The 20,118-nt window shown below is 42.2% G+C and overlaps 1 protein-coding gene across 1 annotated transcript; it reads right to left on the reverse strand.

Annotated features, from left to right (window-relative positions):
* Positions 1–43: 43 nt before the first annotated feature.
* Positions 44–19,147, reverse strand: hcfc1b (host cell factor C1b). The gene is given in 29 exon segments (XM_046870712.1): positions 44–2,194; positions 3,161–3,224; positions 3,484–3,781; positions 3,939–4,124; positions 4,218–4,355; positions 4,452–4,570; positions 4,726–5,034; positions 5,155–5,401; positions 5,655–5,891; positions 6,131–6,270; positions 6,912–7,283; positions 7,286–8,054; positions 8,319–8,524; positions 8,636–8,774; positions 8,882–9,018; positions 9,088–9,292; positions 9,453–9,554; positions 10,123–10,347; positions 10,624–10,818; positions 10,949–11,100; positions 11,383–11,709; positions 11,878–12,057; positions 12,153–12,259; positions 13,035–13,119; positions 13,339–13,547; positions 13,635–13,795; positions 13,890–14,038; positions 16,742–16,948; positions 18,975–19,147. Coding segments are annotated over 28 exon segments (5,697 nt in total). The 5' UTR covers positions 16,941–16,948; positions 18,975–19,147; the 3' UTR covers positions 44–2,154.
* Between the last annotated feature and the right edge of the window lie 971 nt (positions 19,148–20,118).

Below are 20,118 nucleotides of genomic sequence, written 5' to 3' on the forward strand. Positions count from 1 at the left end.
CAAAATAAAAAGGTTGTGACATTACACAAAATGAACACAGAGACAGATTTCCATTACTTTTATATGTCAAGACACAAAAGCAATCAATAGATGACAACATGTAAAAACATTTGTTACAGATAATTATATAAAAAGGCGTTTTTTTTTTTTCTTTTTTCTTTGTTTTACTTCTTGCTACGTGAAAGAACTAATTTACAACTGAGTTCAAACGCTGGCTGGGCCAATCATCCCCCCATCATTCTCGCAAATCTGTCAAGAGAAGCAAACCACATGTTTCTCGTTCCCATTCAGACACATAACGGGTCCACCTTTCAGTCAAACGCCATTGGGGGACAGGGAAATGGGGGGTACGGGCTTGGGTGTGTAATGCGGAAAAAAATAAAATAAATCAAATCCCAAACAGAGCAAGCATGCTGGTCCAGGATCGGAATCGAGCGTCATCAAACCGAACACAACGAATAAACTCGTTTCCGTATCAGCGCACTCTCAAACCCGACAGTTCATCCATCTGTACCCTGCACCCCGAAACCATCTGCACAGGAAAAAAAAAAACTGCTCCAAGATAAAAAAATTCTCGTGACATTTCTTTTTTTCCCCCTCACAAACGTGAAGAATCGCAGTTTTCCCAGTTTCTCTTAAACCAGCTCACAAACAAGCATGGGTAGAAGAAAAAAAAAAATCCACAGAAACTCGAAAAAAAAAAAAAAAAAGACAGGTTTACATAAACTATGAACTAGTGAACAAGGTTAACAGGAAAAAGGGGAAAAAAATGAAAAACAAAACAGCCTTCCAGCAAACACACTCCGTTTAAATGATCAACAATATACAAGTTGGGATGGGAAAAAAAAAATGCATAAGGAAAAAAAGAGAGGGGGGAAGAACTCATTAATATGCTAAAGCTTGTTTTTGAAGAGGGTAATCCTTTCTTGAAAGCGTGTAGAAAAAGTTCACGTCAATCTTTCATTTCTGAGTTATCGGTTGAAAGCTTCCTTGAAGGTGGGGATGTAGAAAAGGTGTATGTGGCGCACCGGACTATCGGCCACAGGATCCCCCGCGAGACACTCGGACTACAGGAATGAGCAGGAAATTTTGTTTTTTTCTTTCTTTCTTAAAACTGAGCATACATGTACACAATAAGGGGAACGTGTTTTTTTTTTGTTTTGTTTTTTGTTTAAAAAAAAAAAAAAAAAGGAAAAAAAGAAAAAATACAAAAATAAACCACACACAGCGAGCTTCTGTCACTTCGTACTATTTATGGGATCCCCCTCCCCCCCTTTCTTTCTTTATACAACATGCTTTTCAATGCAATAAAAAAAAAAAAAAAAAAAAAAGTCCTACACCTCCCTGTCTACAAGGATCGGAGTCCTTACGTCTTCGGTACAAAATACAGTTCTCCAATTCCCTCAGAGCTATGAATGAAAACACAGTGATGTAATAACAGGCTACTGGACTCGGATTGAATATACAATTACAGATGTCATAAAATGAAATTTCTTTTTTTTTCTTCAGAAGCATCACCAAGTGCTGTGTTGTTTCCCCCCCCCCCTTCCCATCCTTCAATGGATTTCCAGGTGTAGCTTCATTGTCGGCTTACTCCCTCTTCGGTTACCTTCCAACGTCTGTCCGTCCGTCTGTGTTCAACTGAAATATACAGACTTAAAAAAAAAAAAAAACTGGCAGAAGAGCATTGTTTTTGTTTTGTTTTTTTATCTATTGCTTGTAAGATAAAATAAAAGAACATGAAGGAAGGGGGGGGAAAAAAAAAACGAACTACAAGGAAACAATACAGTTAACTTGACTGAATGCTGCCATTTGGAAAATTTCACACAAAAAAAAAAAAAAAAAAAAGAAAAAAGAATGTGCTTTTTTTTTACTGTCTGAAGAAACATTTATAATACGGATTCATTTCAACACAGTCGAAGCGATAAGGCGTCCATGGCACCAAGATGTCCAGTGATGATCTGGGGGGAGGGGTAGGGCACGAACAGATTATCTTGATCCTTCTCTCTTTTTTTCCCCCCTCCACTGTCTTTTCATATTAAGTAGGAAGTGGTAAAGGGAGGCGAGTTTAATAAGGCTGGGGAGGGCATTCAGCAGGAAGGAGTTCGGTTCAGGGGTCTTGGTCTCAAAGGGGGAGGGGCGCGTCAAAATCTCTCACTGGTCGGCTCTGGCCTTTTTGGGACCGGTACCTTTCCTGTAGAGAGTGTAGGAGGAGAAAAAGTTTAGATCTTTTAGTTATGCTGTTATTACTTCTGACAAACAGAAGAGACTAAAAGACATTAAGTTTTTTTAACACTTGAAATCAAATAAAAAAAACTTGCAATCAAGTCTTTCCAGATGTTGGGTCTTGTCTGTTGAAATACTTGATTGGACACGGTCTTCACTAATCCAGATTTTTTTTTTTGTGTAAAAACATGAAGCGTCCACACTAGTTTGCATCGGCTTCTCAAAACATTGCTCATTCACACTGACGCATCCGAAAATGCTTACACTCTTAAAAGGTTTATTTACTTTCCGGCTCTTTGACTTGTGGGCAAAAAAACACCACATCATTGTTTTCGAAAGCCTCCTTTTTCACAGTTCACACTGCGACTCGAAAACTGCACTCAAATTTCTCAAAAAGCTTTGTTTTCGTTGACAAAGCGTTGCCTCGGTGTGGACGGAAGGCCAAAACGAGGAGAAAAAAAAACGTATTAGTGTGGACATGGCCTAAGCCTGCATCCAGATATTAGTAATGGGAAGATCAGATCATTAAAATGACTTAGCTCTTTGAATCTTTTTTTTTTTCTTTCAAATTTCAAAATTTGCTCATGCGCATCCAAAAGAAAATGAACGAATCACTCCTTGAGACGACTCGTTCTTCTGAGTCACTTTAAAGACTCGTTAAAAATTAACAAAAATGGGTCGTTCATGAACCATCATCACTACCAGATTCCTAATCAGACACCATCTTCAAAAAGAACCCTTTAAAAAAAAAAAAGACCTTTTTGAAGTTTATTTTTTTAAATTTCTACTAACTTTGACCTACATCACCACGCAATCTCAATATTGAGAAGATTTAGATAACACTATTACATATTCACAGCTGAACCACCTTTCAGGTTAGACCCTATGTAGCACCCAAGTTCTTGTATATAGCATTCATTAATGAAATACTCACGTATCGGGGGATGAGACCGGTCTCTTTGCTGCAGGTTTGGCAGCGGATCCATCTTTACTAGTTTCTGGAAAAGATCACAAACATTCCTGGCTTACAATCAAGCAAATTTCCCACAAACATCTCACACGTCTCCCGCCCAAACCAGTAAATCCACTATACTATGCATCATATTCAGCATGCGCAATATTTATTTCTAGTGTCAAATAAAATGTGGCCATCAAAACTATTGCTCTGCATGTGGGTTAATTTTTAAATATCAAATGGAAAGGATTTCTATTTTTATAAAAATTGATTAATATCTTAATGTAATACCACCAACTCACCTTGTAGCCACCTGACTTGCGTAGCAGGGCCATAACCCTTCTCGTTTCGGGCGGCGATGCGGAAGATGATGGCGGGTTTGGTGGTGTAGTCGATGTGTGCATTGGACAGACTGGATGTCTGGACAAGGCAGGATGGGTTTGGCCCACAGTAAACCCGCATGAAGGCCAGCTGAGCCGGGGCAGACGCTTTCGCCTCGGTCGTCTGAGAGCTCTGGATGGCCAGGTAGACTGAGTACTCTATGATCTTCCCCGAGGTCACAGACGGAGGTTCCCAGGTGAGGTGAGCACCATCAGGGCTCTGATAAGCAGAGGAAAAAAATAAATAAATAAAAACCCAACACAATGCTCAATAAATAAATAAAGCAAAAAAACCCCACACAAAGAAAAGCTTTGTGGAAGAAAAAAAAACGTTACAAGAACATTCATTTCTTAAAAAATAAATACATAAATTTCACCTTGCTGATTTTAATGGCACATGGTGCTCCAGGGAAGCCGGGCAAACAGGTCTTAAACGCAGACACTTCAGAAAACGTTCCACGGCCGCACGCATTGATTCCAGCCACGCGGAACTTGTATGCGGTGCCAGGAGAGAGCTCCACTTTCTTCATTTGACTGTAGTCTGGTATGGCCCCAGAATCATCCTGAAATGGGACACATTCAAACTCATTCGGTTATATCTCTACACACAAACCAGGACAGAAACAAAATGAGATTAGAAAGAAAATACGACTCACATCTGTGACCTCCGAGTCGTCTGCTGGGATGTAATAGTGTGTGACGACCGTGTTGGTCACCTTAACGATTCCAACATCAAACCACTGATTTTCCTTCTTCACTGGTGGCTTCACAACTGCAGGGGGGACTCCTGGCTTCTGTTTACACCAACCGAAAAAATTAATAAATCGGCACATTCTATCTTTTTATGTACATATTGTAGAAAGAGTGCGCGCGTGGATCAGTCGGCTTACCCCAGCTGCAGACTCGATGCCATTGGCCACCTCAGCAAGTGTAGTGGCAGCCTGTATCTTGGCAGGGCTGGCAACCACCATGGGCTGAGCTGGGGCAAGTGTACTCGATGGAGCTAAAGCTGCATGAAAAGTAAGAATACACAGATTCAGTCACATGATGACATTCAAGACAATTTCCCTTATCCTTGTATCAAAGCACACAGCAGCATAAACTGGTTAAATAGGAAGTCTCCCTTCTATATAATAACAGTTTTGATTGTTTTTTTCCCCTCACTCTCTGCAGAAGTGCTGGGAAGAAGCTGAGCCACGGCTCCAGTTACTGCTGCGACGGCCATCTCATGGCCGTTGCTCTCGGTCGTGGGGTCGTTAAGGCTGTCCGCAGGCGCCAGGCCCTCGGTAGGCAGAGTTGCTGCGCCCGAACCGGCCCCTAGCTGCTGGGCGGCTGCGGCTGCAGCTGCTGCCGCCGCCGCCGCTTGGACTTCTTGGAGTTGCTGCTGCTGGTGGACCAGAGCAGCCAGTTCCTGTTGCGTCAACACAATAGGAATGGTGGTGGTCTGCTGACCGTCCTGTCCCGCATCTTCATCTGAGAGGAGAAAGTAAAACAAAAGAAAAAAATTCAATATAATTTTTAGATTGAAATGGTTCAAATAACTTCTGTAATGAAGGTAAACCGAAAGCTTAGCCTGCACAGATGATTACTCACTGAGCACAGCCTGTTGGGCTGCCTGCAGCACTGCCTGTATGGCGAGCGCCTGAGCCTCTTCTGTGGCTGCAGCCTGAGCAGCGGCTTCTGCTGCAGCAGTGACTGCCAGTTCCTCTGGGGTCAATCCAGTCACCATTAGCGTGGTCTGCTGCCCCTCAGCTGACATCAGTTCCTGAGGCAGTGCCAATGCCTCGGAGTCCTGCCCTGCCAGTGCCACGGCCTCCGCGCCTTCACCTCCCTGCTCCATCTGCACAGGCAGGACCAAAAAATAAATAAATAATTTCTCTATGTTCAAGCAGTTTATTATTTTATTTGCTTTTATTATACTAGTCTAGTATCACATTACAGTAATCCATTTATTCACAAGGGTTTCCTGTATTACAATTATGTTAATTAATGTAAAATTGTTTATTTAAAACCCACAAAAAAGGAGGCACTAATATTTACTAATGCAGTCAAGCAAACCTAAATATCCATATTGCCACCTTGCCCAATCCTACCTGATCTCCCTGGCCAGGCTGAGCTTCCATGGCTACATGAACCTGCAGCATGGTGCCCCCATCCCCTGTTGCACCCTCCTCAATAGCAACAACTCTGACAGCTCCCTCTTCACCCAGTTCGCCTTCAGTTTGCATGGGCTCCTCGCCCATCGCTACTGCCTCGGAGTCTCCCTGCTCCATTGCCTCGGCTTCACCAGAGCCCTCGACTACAGCAGAGCCTGCCATGGATGAGATTTCCTGAAAGGGGGCAGCAAAAATAAATAAATAAATTAAAAAAAAGCATGAGTCGGGTTTGTTTAGGGTTATCCCAGTAATATTTATACATAAAGTAAGCATTGATTTTTCACAAACATCAGTAAATATATGTACATGTACAGAGAACATCAAAATAAACTAGTTGACTCAATAGAGAACAAACCAGACATTCAACACACAAGTCATTGTAACATACAATATTCCCTTGTTTAATGGCTTACTGGAACAGAGGGTCCTGGGGTGGGCGTGGCCTGTGTCACAGTGGTGATGGCTCTGCTCTGAATCGGAGGATTGGTGGGTTCTGTCGAAGAAGTTGCCTCGACGCTGGTTCCTGCATCTTGTCCATTACCACTCTGTTGTGCTGCAAGAAAAACGACAGTCTCACCAAAAGGGTAATACACAAACCTACTGCAGAGGCTTAAATGAGAAAATGAGTATAGATGAAAGTGTTATAAATTAGAATTTATAATTTTTATAAAACATTGTAACTCAAAGCTGAAGATGGACATTGTTTACATCTTTGTATGTACAAATAATTGACAATATTGTCTATTCTACAGCAAAAGATCATATTTCCCAGAGGAACTGAGAGCTAACTTGAAAATGACCAGCAATCACAACCCAGCTTGTTTTGATACCTGCAGTCTTCCTAGACTGCCACCAGACGCATCATTGCTTATACATCTAGTTATACTGGAGAGCACCTCCAATTTGCGTAGGTTTCCGTTTCTCAAAGCGATATTGGCAGGCTTAAGATTAAGTAATACCACTAAACTAAAGTTGGAGTTAATCTGTGCCTACAATTAGACTGGAGGATTTACTTACCGATCTTGTAAAATCTGTTGGATTTCAGTTGTGTAAGCCAGTCATTATATATAAAAATAAACTATGTATATATAAATAAAATCAGAATTGCTTGCCCAAGTTTTAATTTGTCAAACCAAATCTTTGTTCAGTGAAAAAACTCAACCCTAAAATACTGAGAAATAAAATCAGCCATACCCGATCCTTCAGCTGATTCGAGGCTGCTGGTGGCAGTAGTAGCTGTGTTAGTGGTGCCGGTCTCGTGGGTCTCGCATGGCGGGTTGGAACACACTCTCTGCACCGTTCCATTTTGGCCTGCCCCAATGGTGGATGAAGCCTGTGTTGGCGTATTAGTGGTGCCAGTCTCATGGGTCTCGCACGGCGGGTTGGAGCACACTCTCTGTACGGTGTTGGTCTCGGCGCTGCCCATACTCGAAGACGCCTGCGTGGACGTGTTGGTGGTGCCGGTTTCATGGGTCTCACAAGGCGGGTTGGAACACACTCTCTGTACGGTGTTGGTCTCAGCGCTGCCCATACTCGAGGATGCCTGCGTGGATGTGTTGGTGGTGCGGTTTCATGGGTCTCACAAGGCGGGTTGGAACACACTCTCTGTACGGTGTTGGTCTCAGCGCTGCCCATACTCGAGGATGCCTGCGTGGATGTGTTGGTGGTACCGGTTTCATGGGTCTCACAAGGCGGGTTGGAACACACTCTCTGTACGGTGTTGGTCTCGGCGCTGCCCATACTCGAAGACGCTTGCGTGGATGTGTTGGTGGTGCCGGTTTCATGGGTCTCACAAGGTGGGTTGGAACACACTCTCTGCACAGTGCCCATACTCGAAGATGCCTGTGTGGATGTGTTAGTGGTGCCCGTTTCATGGGTCTCACAAGGTGGGTTAGAACACACTCTCTGTACAGTGTTGGTTCCCATGCCCATGTTCGAGGACGCCTGTGTAGATGTGTTTGTGGTGCCCGTTTCATGGGTTTCGCACGGCGGGTTGCTGCACACTTGCTGCATGCGACCCATGTCGGATGATGCCGTGGTCGTCGTGTTGGTCGTTCCAGTCACGTGCGTCTCGCAAGGTGGGTTGGAACACACGCGCTCCGTTCCGATCTTGGAGGATGCTGTGGTGGCCGTGTTGGTGGTACCGGTTTCGTGGGTCTCGCATGGTGGGTTGGAACAGACCAGAGTCACTTCACCCGGCATGTCACCCGCTTCAGCACCGGTGGTAGAGGGCTGCTCAGAGGTGGGGGAGGCCAGGATAGACACAGGGAGGTCTTGCTGTGCCTCCACGCCACTAGGGGTGCTAATCAGGGTCACCTGAGTGGGCTGCGTAGCTGCCTACAAGAAGAAAAAACATTCGGTTACTCACTATACAAGAGCAATGACGATATAAAGGGTTAAGACTTATAGACTATTAATAATTAAATTTAGGATCCCAACATAAAAAAAAAAAAACCACAAATACACTTCGCACCAATAACAGAAAGCTGATTGGCTGTTGCATGTTTGTCTTATTTGCGAATGTAAGACTTTAAAATGTTGGACCCCCACATAAACCCTGTATACAAGAAATTGATACAGATTGATAAGCAGGTGAGGTACCTGGATGGCCACTGTAGGTGTAGTAGTCAGGTTCGCCTGGGCTGCAGACACTGTGATCGCAGTGGGACTGATCACCTGGTTGGAGAGTGTAGCTATATTGCCCAGGGTGGTTATGGGAGTAGCCAGGCTAGCATTAGCAGAAGCAACATTGGCCCCTGCCAGGCTGCTAGAAATTGTTCCGGTCACAGTGCCAAGAGTAGTTACTCCTACACAGATCCATTATAATCCACATTATTATAAAATAAATCCAAACAAGGGCTTATAAATTGCAGTAAACAATAAAAAAAACAAAACAAAAAGAAAAGTAAAAATGTTACCTGTGGTGCCTTTAACCACCAGTGTGGTAACTGTGGGTTTGACAGCAGAAACTGTACCAGGAGAAACGAGGCGCACACCACCCATGGGCAGGGTGCGAAGAATGGTACCAGGCTGCCCTGGCGCCCCCTTCAGGACCACCTTTAGAAAAAAAAAAGTCACTCGGTTTTAGGTCATGGGTTTAAATGAATAATATTTTTTTTTAAAGAAAGCAAGCACGCAGACAAAAAAAAAAAAAAAAACCTCACCTGAGTCACTCCCTGCTGTGCAGATCCAGCAGCCAGTTTGGGTACTGCGGTAATGATTTTTCCCTGTGTGCCAGGTGTCACCATTTTGGTTGTGATGATCGTGATGGGAGATTTTATTCCACCGCTAACGGCAGCACCTATAAAAAAATATTATTAGCTAAAGAAATTAATACAGCATAAAATAATCCTGTTGCTGATAAACAAACCTGCAGCACCCTGCTGAATAGCAGACATCGGTATGGTCTTGATGATTGTGGTGCCAGGCTTGTTAGTACTGGTCGGGGAGATGCCCAGAATGGTTGGTTTGGTTCCAGTGCCACCTGCCTGGGTGGTAGTGATTATGGTGGTGGGTTTGCCGTCTGCTGATGTAACTAGCTTCAGAATGGTTCCTGCAGGCAGAGGACCCTTCGTCTGGAAGATAAAAACAACAGATGCTTAAAACAATTACACAAAATGTTCCTATACAGTTCTGATGTACTTTGAGTTCGCTCTCAATGACGCACGTCTTGGTGATCACGGAGTTGTAGCTCTTTGAAAACTAATCTAGAAAAACTTCTTGTGTTGTGCTGACCTGTATGATCTGTGTGACAGGGCTGCCGGCTTGGCCGGTCACTGCAGCGGACTGTACTGGTTTTGTCTGGACCATTGACATAACTTTTCCCAGACTGGAGATCTGAAAGGAAGCAAATAAGCATTGTGAACATTGACGATTTGCGCAACCATTAGAATGAAAATATAGAGGGAAATATATTATTTAATACAATATACACTAGTGTAGTCACAACACCAAAATTGACAATACCTACATTAAAGATCATAATACCGATATTACGGGCGAAAGAATAAATGAATTATTTGAAAAATGGAACATATTTATTAATAAACACACAATGTTTGCTGTCTGCTAAAACAGTAAAACTGTAAACAAAAATTACACACAAAAAAAAAAAAGACTTAAAAAAAATCAACACGAAAACGTGCCTTAGAAACACACACTGCCCCCTGTTGTCGAACACTCTCCACTACAACCATCACACAAAGTACAGGTACTAATAAAAGTTTTTACAAGCAATGTATCGTGATACCTTTCTAGTACCGTTATATCGTGCAACACCAATATAAACAATATTAACAAGCTTTCATAAGATACAAAATAAATTTTAATAGTATTAACAATATTGAGAGACTTTGCTAGTGATTAAAACAATGCACACAAACTTCCATCAGCGCTTAGTCCTCACCAGAGTGCCGCCGCTGCCCACAGTGAGCGGGCTCTTGACGAGCGTGATGGTTTTAGTGACTCCTCCCACCACGGTGGTGACCACCTGGGCCTGCTGGGCCACGGTCACCGTGCCTGATTTGTGCACGGTGATGATGGGACGTGTCGGCGTGTTTGGGGTGGTGATGGTCGAAGTTCCAGCCTGAGCTGCAGCGGTCTTTAGCATGCGGGTGGCTGGGTTGCTCACCTTGATGGAAGGAGAATAGAATTGTGAGAATGAGTAGTAATACACCGAGATAGAAGGTAAAGCATAGAAAAGAAATGTGGTATTTGGTAGGCTATTGTCCTAATGAACCGTTTTAAAATCTATGACCTGAAATATTGATGTAGTACTCAATTACACAAATCATGAAAAAGTCAAATGTCCATTAAAATGAATCGTAGTTTCTTGTGGTTATAAGGAAAACAAATACACATTAAAGTTTACATTTATAGGCCTAATTAAAGTTCAGACACCACTTACAGTCATTGGTGAGGCTACTTTTACTGAAGCAGGATGAGCTGTGGAGCCTGGAGTGACAGCAACGGTTTTCATGATGGTGGCTCCTGCTGGAACATTCAGCACAGTTGCTGTTGATGAAGGAGGAATCTTCTGTGTGGCAGCTGCCGCTGCAGCCAGTGCGGCCATGCCACTCATCTGCGGGCTGCTCCCGATCGGCTAGAGAGAACAATGGATAATTTATTTTAAATAAATACATGTATTTTTGAGCATCCTAAAAATAGCAGGCAGTACTATGCACCATAATGGTTGGATGAAATGGATTTGCAGACCAATCCAAATAACGTACCGTTCCTTGTGCGCTCTGTGCAGGAACGACCATACGGACTCCGGCAGGAAGCGATGCAACTGTAACTGGGGATTTTCCCACTTGATTGGCCTGACGCACAGTGACTATAGACGTCCCAGCAGTGGACTGAGGAGCTGCCACTTTCAGGATGGCTGTACGAACAACAAAAAACAAAAACAACAAGATGTAAGAACATTTCCAATGCTGGTATTTAACAAGCACAAATATTTACAAATCTGAAATGAACAGGAGGATTTCTTTAGCGCAGCTTTATTTAATAAATTACACAGTAAAAGTACACTAAGCTTATTTGTCTTGCGACAGAAAATAAGTTGATATTTAATCATAACAAAAAAATTTTTTTTAGCTTTACGTACAAATTTTACAAACCAAGATTTAATAAAGAAAGAGACATTAAAGTTACGCACTTTTACCTGGACCGCGCGGTGAGGCAGCAGCGAGTGGACTCCCGGGCATAGATGTGGTAGGTGAGGGCACCTGGGGTATGAGGGTGACCCCTGTGATTGGTATGCTTTGAGTAGCAGGGGCTGCGGCAGCCGGGGCAGGGCTCTTGGGCGAGTTGGTGGGCAAGGAGGTGGTGGGAGTGATGCTCGGTGAGGAGGCCGCCGTTGCTGCAGGAATTTCATATTTCTGGAGCTGCAGCAGGTAGGCGTCAGCGGTGGGCACGGCGCCCCAGCTCACCTCCAGAGAACTTGTATTGGCACGAACCAGCTGCACGCGCGACGGCGCCAGAGGACGGTCTGTGCAAAATAAATAAAATATATAATACAAATTTAACCAAATCACTACCACAATTTTATTTTTATTGGCTAACAATGAGAACGGGATCTCTCCAAGTTCTTTCCACTTTACACATTTAAACTAATTCAGGCGAGTAGTTAATTTGCATAAAAAAAAAAATTTCTCACCTGTCTCTAAATACCAGAGGTCTTTGCAGCACACTTGGTTGTTCCAGGCTTTGCGGTAGCCGTCCCTGCCGCTCCAAACGTACAGCCGGGAGTTGATCGCTACGGAGCAGTGCCCTGCCCTTGCTCTCGGGATGTTGTCTTCCAGAGTGTCCATTAAAATAGTCTCCCATGCCATTGAGTCTAAGACAAAGACAAAACTGACATTGATCCGTTTTCCTAATACAGGTATAGCATGCTTCGGCTACAACATTATTATAGCTGTTATTAAAATTTACCCAGATTTAGACATGCCAGTGTGTTTGTACACTTCCATTCCTTTTCATGTGTAGCCACTTTAACGTCATCCATGACCAGGGGCACCCATCCTCCGAACACGTACATCCTCGAGACAGGACAGGTTTTATAAGTCGGGTGTATTAAAAATGCACATCACAAAATCCTTAATGCATTTAATGTAACTTTCATATCTTAACACTGAAATTTAAGGCCATCCAAAAAAATAAAAATATACAAAAAAAAAGTCATAATCAAGGATTTTGCTTTAAGAAGCTCACAGGTGGCCCTCAAGCATTCCTTTAGCACGACCCTAACCACTAAGAAATATTACAAGAAATGCAATCAACACCCAATCTTTACACTGTATAGCAGGGGTCCCCAAAATACGGCCCTCACAGCCCTCTTAATGCCAGACACATTTTGAACATTTAAATTATTATTTTTTTACTTATATCCATGTATTAGAAGGCAAAGGTTGTCTTTCAAACTAAAATAGCACTTATTTATTGACAGAGGTGGAGTTATAGGCAAAAATCCATAGCGATAGTTTTTCCGGCTTCCGGTCTGTTGTCATTACAACAGCGGCCTCTAGGGGCAAATCACTGACGCCAAATGCTGGTTTTTACACACGAGACTGAGCTGCACGAAGAGCGCTATATTATATTTATTTATTAATCATACAATTATATTTAATAAATATATTCATAATTATTTGCTTTAGCACACGTTCACAGTCCAGTACTGTTTATTTCTGTAAGAAAGTTCGGTACTATTTTACATGGTGTTTTTTTTGTATCCAGTATCCATTGTAAAAATCAGTTGATTAGACGGGTTATCAGCAAGTACGATCCAACCTAGCGATCAGTATCGGTCAAACCTACTTGTTGGTTATGGTGGTGGCAGAGTGGAGACTGCGAGGAAGAGGAGCAGTGCCACTAATTGCCGGCTTGTTCCAAGTAAGTGTGTCTGTAGGATGAAAGATTTGGTCACGTAAATACATTTCAAAACTATTAGCACCAGAAAAATAAAACGCAAACATCGAGCTGTACATTATTGTTTGTCGCCAAAAATAATAATAAATAAATAAAACTAAACTCTGCTCAGTGGATGTTTACCAAAGAAGAAACTTCTGAAAAGCTCTTAAAAATCACATCTTATTTAAACATTTTAAAACTTTTATCTTACCTATATCCAACGTCCAGAGGTCTCCGAGGCGGCAGCCGCTCATGCCTCCATAGATAACGAGGCGAGACTTCTTTGAGGTTTTCTCTGTGTAGACTACGGCTGTGTGGCTCTCACGAGGAGGAGGAAGCACGCCATATGTGATAGGGATGTCCCAGCCTGCCACATTGGAGCCTGGACGCAGCTCGAGTGTGTACAGGTCATTCAGGTATCTGTATATGAAGAGGAGGATTCTGGGTTACCCTCTTAGTCCGAACACACTACATGCAATTCACGATTCATTCGCAATCGAGTAGTACCTCGGAATATTGTTTTTGGGATCTTCGCTGTCGTTGGCAAGTCCGCCAAAAAGGTAGCATTTATTCCCCACAAGGGAGAAGCTGTGGCCCAGACGTGGACAAGGAGGTGGGCCGTTCTTTGGAGCTTTAGGCTTCAGCCTTTTCCACTCCCATCTACTGGCCTGTTTAAAAAAAAAAAAAAATTTATTTATAAAATAAAAGCTTGAATAAAGTCTTTCCAAATCGACTATTTTAGACAAAGTATGACAAACCCACCTGTAGTTCATAAAGATCGTTACTGTATTTTCCATATTCTACCATTCCCCCGAACACCAAGAGCCGGGTGCCGTCACACACAAATCCATACGCAGCACAGCCGGGTGGCACATCGCCCCGGACAGCCGGGATAAACCACTGGTTAGTCGCTGCAGACGAACAGAAATACAACGAATGAGTGTTAATTTTGGGTCAATTTGGAAATTTCATGACACATACACGTTCATACGGAGTGCAACACGCTGGGAAACACTCACCGTCTACGAAAACAACGCAACCTACAAACCTGGAGGATGATCAATATGACGCAATTGGGCAAATATAAGTGGAGTATACAGGATAAAAGAGAAAACATCCGAAATCAATTAGGCTTCTTCATCACTGAAAGAACATCTGCGAAATCATCCTGGTGAAACTGAAGCTTACTGTCTCGCTCACACGGTACGGTAGGGCTTCTCAAAATTATGCATATTTCATCCTGAACTTTGCTTAAACAAAACCGAGTCTCAAAGGTTTGGATTCAATCCAACGTTAACTTAAAAATAAATAAATAATATATACACGAAAAAAAAAATAAAAAATGCAACAACACTGATAATAAAGTCATTTCTCCTGGAAGTGGTAGTTCAGTGGTAAAGGCATTGGACTTCAGAGCAGAAGGACAGGAGTTCAAATCCCAGATGCCTGGGACCTTAAACAAGGCCCTCAACTGCTCAGCTGCATAAATGGGGAAAACCAAAAGCCACTTTGGATCAGTGTCTTTTCCAAATGCCATATATATAAATATTTATCTTTTATAAATCTGGAAGATTTCCAGGTCTTTTTTTAAAGAACCACTATCTATATCTCATATCTGTGTGTGTGTGTGTGTGTGTGTGTGTGTGTGTGTGTGTGTGTGTGTCACTACCTATATATAAATAAGCATTCCAACACAAATGCTTTTGGAAGATTACAAAAATGTATTTGTTAGCTCTTTTTTTTTTTTTTTTTTTTTAAAGTAAGTAAATAAGTTCCTTTAATTTAGCTCAGAATTCATTTCTGCCTGCACCACCCTTACTATAAAACTGCACGAATTACAACTTTGCATTTAAGGAAGGTTTTTTTCCCCCTTTGCATAAAATAAAATAAAAAAGTAAACCATTTATAACAATTGCACTCTTATCTTCGGGTAAATGAAAACATTCTCAAAGTGGCACAAATATGCACAGGCATCCCACATTATTACAAAATACCTGCTATAAGCATTCAGCAATTAATAAATCATTTACATCCTGCATGACTAGCATATAATGCATACATGATGATGCACACTTTCATACGATATTGAATACGTATTGCGACACTGAATCTGAAAACTCTTGCATTTCCATAAACACATACGAGATGAAATTCCCCTTTAACACCTGGAGTCTTAGAGCTGTATTTATCACCCTGCAAGACAAGTAACACGTCAACAGAAACTTTATATTTAGAGAAGCCACAGTTACACAAAATTCTCTGATATCTGCTGTAAATGTGGTGCTGACCGGATATAGGGAACGTAAAGAACCCTGAAAACTGGGCAGAGTTTTAAGATTGTGATGTATAAAACAGGATGCTGCAAAACCGCCACGATTGTTTCTTTCTTGATGTGGTGCAAGTGTCTCCTATCGGACACTTCTCTCCACATGCTGCAACAGGTATATTTGTATATTAAATCTGATAAATGTTCATGCCCAATGAGCGAGCCAGTGGCAAGGAAAAACTCTGACATGGAGGAACAAGACTCAAAAGGGAACCAGTCCTCATCATAAAATAGCCAGTCATCATCACCCCATCATTTCTGAGGTGTGCTGGTCACTGATGGCTCCTTTAATGCAATACTGTTCAGATAGAAAGACGCTGCAAAAATTATCCTCACCACCGAATGTCCATTAATTATAGTTCTTTATATAGAATCCTTATACATTCCCTTCATTATAATCAACATGGATGTATTTCAAAAAATATTTCAATAAATCGCCATCCAATTCCTTGCTAACTTAAAGGTAACCTTCCCCTAATCATCAAATGTCCCTTTATAGTTCCTCATATAAGATCTATAATCCTCATACATTCCTCTCGGTATAGTTCATTACACGAGGTCCCTAAAACACAAAACCGAATATACATACAGGAATATGTTGCATTCTCAAGATTAAATGTCCACCTATCTATCTATCTATCTATCTATCTATCTATCTATCTATCTATCTATCTATCTATAAATATAGCAAAGTGCTGCATAAGTTACACCCTAAGTTCTACAATTTAAGTCCTTTGTGTGTCTGAATAAATTTCATGCATTTTGTTATATTGTAAATATTTACACAAAAACGTGCAGCTGTATGGAAAGGGGCGGAGCTTGTCGGCGCGGTGACGTAAGCCGCTCGATTATCCCGCCATTTCTGTTTGCATTTTTTTTCCCTCCATTCTGTGTGCAGCGGCGGGCGGGTTACACACACGCACGCACGCGCGCTCTAGCATTAGCTGGATACCCGGCTTAGCATTTTTTTTTTACCAAAATCAAAAAAAGAAAAACAAAAAAAAGTGCGCACATATACATACATATAAATGCGTATTTATAAACACGTGTCTGCAAAACATACATAAAAGATCTGATTTAAAAAAACCTAACTGTTCTAATGAAGATAAAACGTTATAATAATATAGCATTAGCATGTGTTTCATTCACAGCGCCGGTCCGGGTGCTAGCAAAAGGATTAGCGCGTTAGGTGTTAGCAAAAAGCTAGCCACCCTACCCTCCAACCTGCACTTATTAACGCGAAACGATATATAAATATATTTAAAAATCAAAAACGTGTATTTCTAACCTGTATTGTATACGTGAAGCTCGTCCACAATACCCTCGTTGCCGCCGCCGAACACCACCATCAGCTCTTTAATGGCGACGGCGCGGTGGCCGTGACGAGGCCGGGGCACCGGGCCGGACCATCCGAGCACTCGCTTCCACCTCGGCTGCAACACGGTGCCCGAGCCGCCCGACGTCATGTTGGTACCAGAAGTAGTCATTTTTCCCCCTTTATTTATTTTTTTGTATTAAAAAAAAGAGAAAAAAATACCTCAATAAATATAAATAAATGTTCATGCCTCCGAAATCTTGTGCTAGCGTATGCTAGCAAAGCTAACTAACTAGCGCCAAAAAAAATAAGGAGCCGAATTTTTTTTTTTTTTTTTACAAATAATGCGAAAAATAAATGCGAATAAACGCCATCTTTAATATATATTATACTTGTATTTATGTATAGAAAATATGCAGCTAGCATCCGCTCAATGGAGAAGCTAATTCTTTGAGCTAGCATGTTACGGAAGAATAATGTACAGACCCAATGTATGTATATATAAACATATTTATGAATAAAAGTCAATGTTTTACCTAATGCGAGAAAGAAAATTTTATATAAGAAAAACAATTAGTCCATTCCAAGTTTACCGCCCTGTTTAGAGCAGGAAAAAAAATGGGAAGAAAAAAAAGTGAGAGAATCCTGTGGTAATAATAATAAAAGCTTCGAGGATGATTAGCCGCGTCACACAAAGATGTCGAATAGTCCGTTTTGTGCGGTTTGGGGAAGTAAAAAAAATCCGAAAGAATGTAGAATAAATAATAAAACGAATCCAAATGGAGTTTTCGGTGTAGTTTGAGGTGAGGGGAGGGAAAAAAACTGCAGCAAGCTAAGAAAAGTTGCTAGCGTTAGCCTAAGAGCCTGATGGAAGCCGCCATTTTAGCGGCATTCACTCTGCGACAAAATAAAACAAGCCCGCCGCCGGATGAGAAATGATCCGCTCTTCTTCTTTTTTTTTTAAACTTAATAATAATAAAAAAATCCTTCAAAAAAATTAATTCATCCCGTGTGCGATCAACTCGTTCCCGATGACAATCCGAACGCCAGATCTCCCATCCCGGCTTGTTTTAACGCCGTGTGAGAGGGAGAGCGGAGCCGCGCACCGTCCCCGCGGGAGCCGCCATCTTGTAGCTTCGGCTAGCAAGAAGGGAGGGGGAAAAAAAAAAAAGCGGCTAAGTCGTGATGCTGCTTTAGCCCCGGCTAACTCAACAACAGGGGAGGGGGGTGGCTAAGCTAACGAGCTAGCGTGAGGAGAATAAAAATAGAAGCCCTCCGCCTGAAAATAAAAATACCCCAACTTCGATATCTTTAACCCATAAATCCGTGTTAAATTCTTTAAATTGATCAATATTTATCAAAAATAAATAAATCCGATTTATAAAGGGACCGCCCCCCCTAAAAAACTTGCGTTTGTGAATTCACTTGGCGGTGAAATTGATTTGTCAATAAAGTTTTCCTTACTTTTATAATTGTTCAAAATTTGTCGCCATTTTTTGGTTTGGTTTGTTTCATATCATTATTTTTATTCTATTTTCTTGAACGTAAAAAAAAATAAAAACTTCGGATTTTTTTTTAACACCCCCCCCCTCCTCCCCTTTCTTCCCCCGCCCCCTGGGTATTCAGTTGCAGCCTTTTCTATGGGAGCCGCCATCTTGATTCAAACCCATTGCTAGCGCGATGCTAAGCGCTACAAACCCGAGTTGCAACACAAAATACAGATACATTTATACAATTCATTAAAATATTCATGCATTAAACCCGGAGAAAGATTCATACTCCAACCACGCGGTCAAAACAAGTTAACAATTAACATGAACAATACAAAAAGTGCAAATGCTAACCACGGCTAATATAGCTTAGCTAGTCACGTTAGCACATACACTCCACTGCTAACACGGCTAAGCTCGGTTTTTAATGAGGAAATATATATGTATACATTTTCCGTCATGATAGATGAATATTGCATGCTTCGTTTTTTTGCAGTGTGGTTTTTATTCATGGTTGGGAAAAAAAAGAAGGCAGTGGGAAAGAAATTTCCCGGGGTTTTTGTGTCGTTTCCCGCTAGCGTGCTAGCTTTTTCCCTTAAGAAACATGGCGGACGGTCCCGTTAGCCGTCACCGGAGCGGTGCAGTGGTGGGGGAAGAGGGGGTAAAAAAAAACGAAGGCGTCCGCGCATCACGGAGCGCGGAACCCGAATACTTACTCGAGACTTTCCGAATGGTTTTATTGTTAAAACCGAGAAAAAGAAAAAACCCGAGGGAGAGAGCGAGTTCGACGGATCTGGAGCCCGAGTGCGCGCTTGTTTTCTGTCGACACGGCTAGCGCTACATCCTTTCATGCCGCCCAGGAAGCCGCCATCTTCTCTGACAAGCCCCTTCGGTAAATACGCGCCGTGTGGACGCTTCATGTGCCGGGGAAGGAACGCGACCTGCAATGCGCAAGTTCGGCCACTAAGCGGCGCTGCGCTCCTCTCCTGTTTCCTCTTTACACACACACAAAACTAGAACATCTCAACGATGTTCTCCATCTGACCGCACCTGATCTCCAGGTGTGCAGTTTCCCCTCAAACGAGCGCAGATATCCGCTTTGGTGCACCGACTCAAGATCCGCACCTGTTCACACACGCTCCACTTTATTATATTTATTCACATTACCTTTCTACACACACATCCAGAACCAGTCCAAAGATCTTCTCCTTCAATGGCTTTTCTTTATAGTATTAAGGTATGACGGTATAAAAACGTTTGTCCAAGGCTGTATTTGCACAAACATATATACACAATTATATAGAGAGATTCAAGAATCTTTGTTGGAGATCAGAAGGTTATGAGATCATCACCACCAAGAAGCCACTGGGCCCCTAGACAAGGCCCTTAAACCGTCCACTGCTCAGATGTATAAATGAGAGAAATGTAAGTCGCTCTAAAGGTGTCTGAGAAATGCTTCGAATGCACATTGATGAGGATGGATTCCCTTTTGAGTCTGGTTCCTCAAGGTTCCTGTCATTGTCACCACCGGCTCGGCTCAAATCTCTTGACGTCAAAACTTTTATTAGGAATTATTTCGTTTATTTATTTATTTTAAAGCTGCTTCGGGACAGCATCAGATGTTAAGGAGATACGTGATGAACACAAAGAGAAAATAGAAGCTCTGTTCCTGCACATCCAAGTATCTCAGGTGGTTCCAAATCTTTCAGCCAATCGTTACATCCTGTAGGCAAATACGCCGATCAGCCAGAACATTAAAACCACAGTGACACGAATAGCATTAATGACCTCGTTATGTGTGTATGTGTGTGTGTGTGTGTGTTTATCTTGTTCTTTAAATATATAAAGTTGCCAGGACCT

This window comes from Silurus meridionalis, chromosome 17 (assembly GCF_014805685.1).
Source record: "Silurus meridionalis isolate SWU-2019-XX chromosome 17, ASM1480568v1, whole genome shotgun sequence".
NCBI classification, from domain to species: domain Eukaryota; kingdom Metazoa; phylum Chordata; class Actinopteri; order Siluriformes; family Siluridae; genus Silurus; species Silurus meridionalis.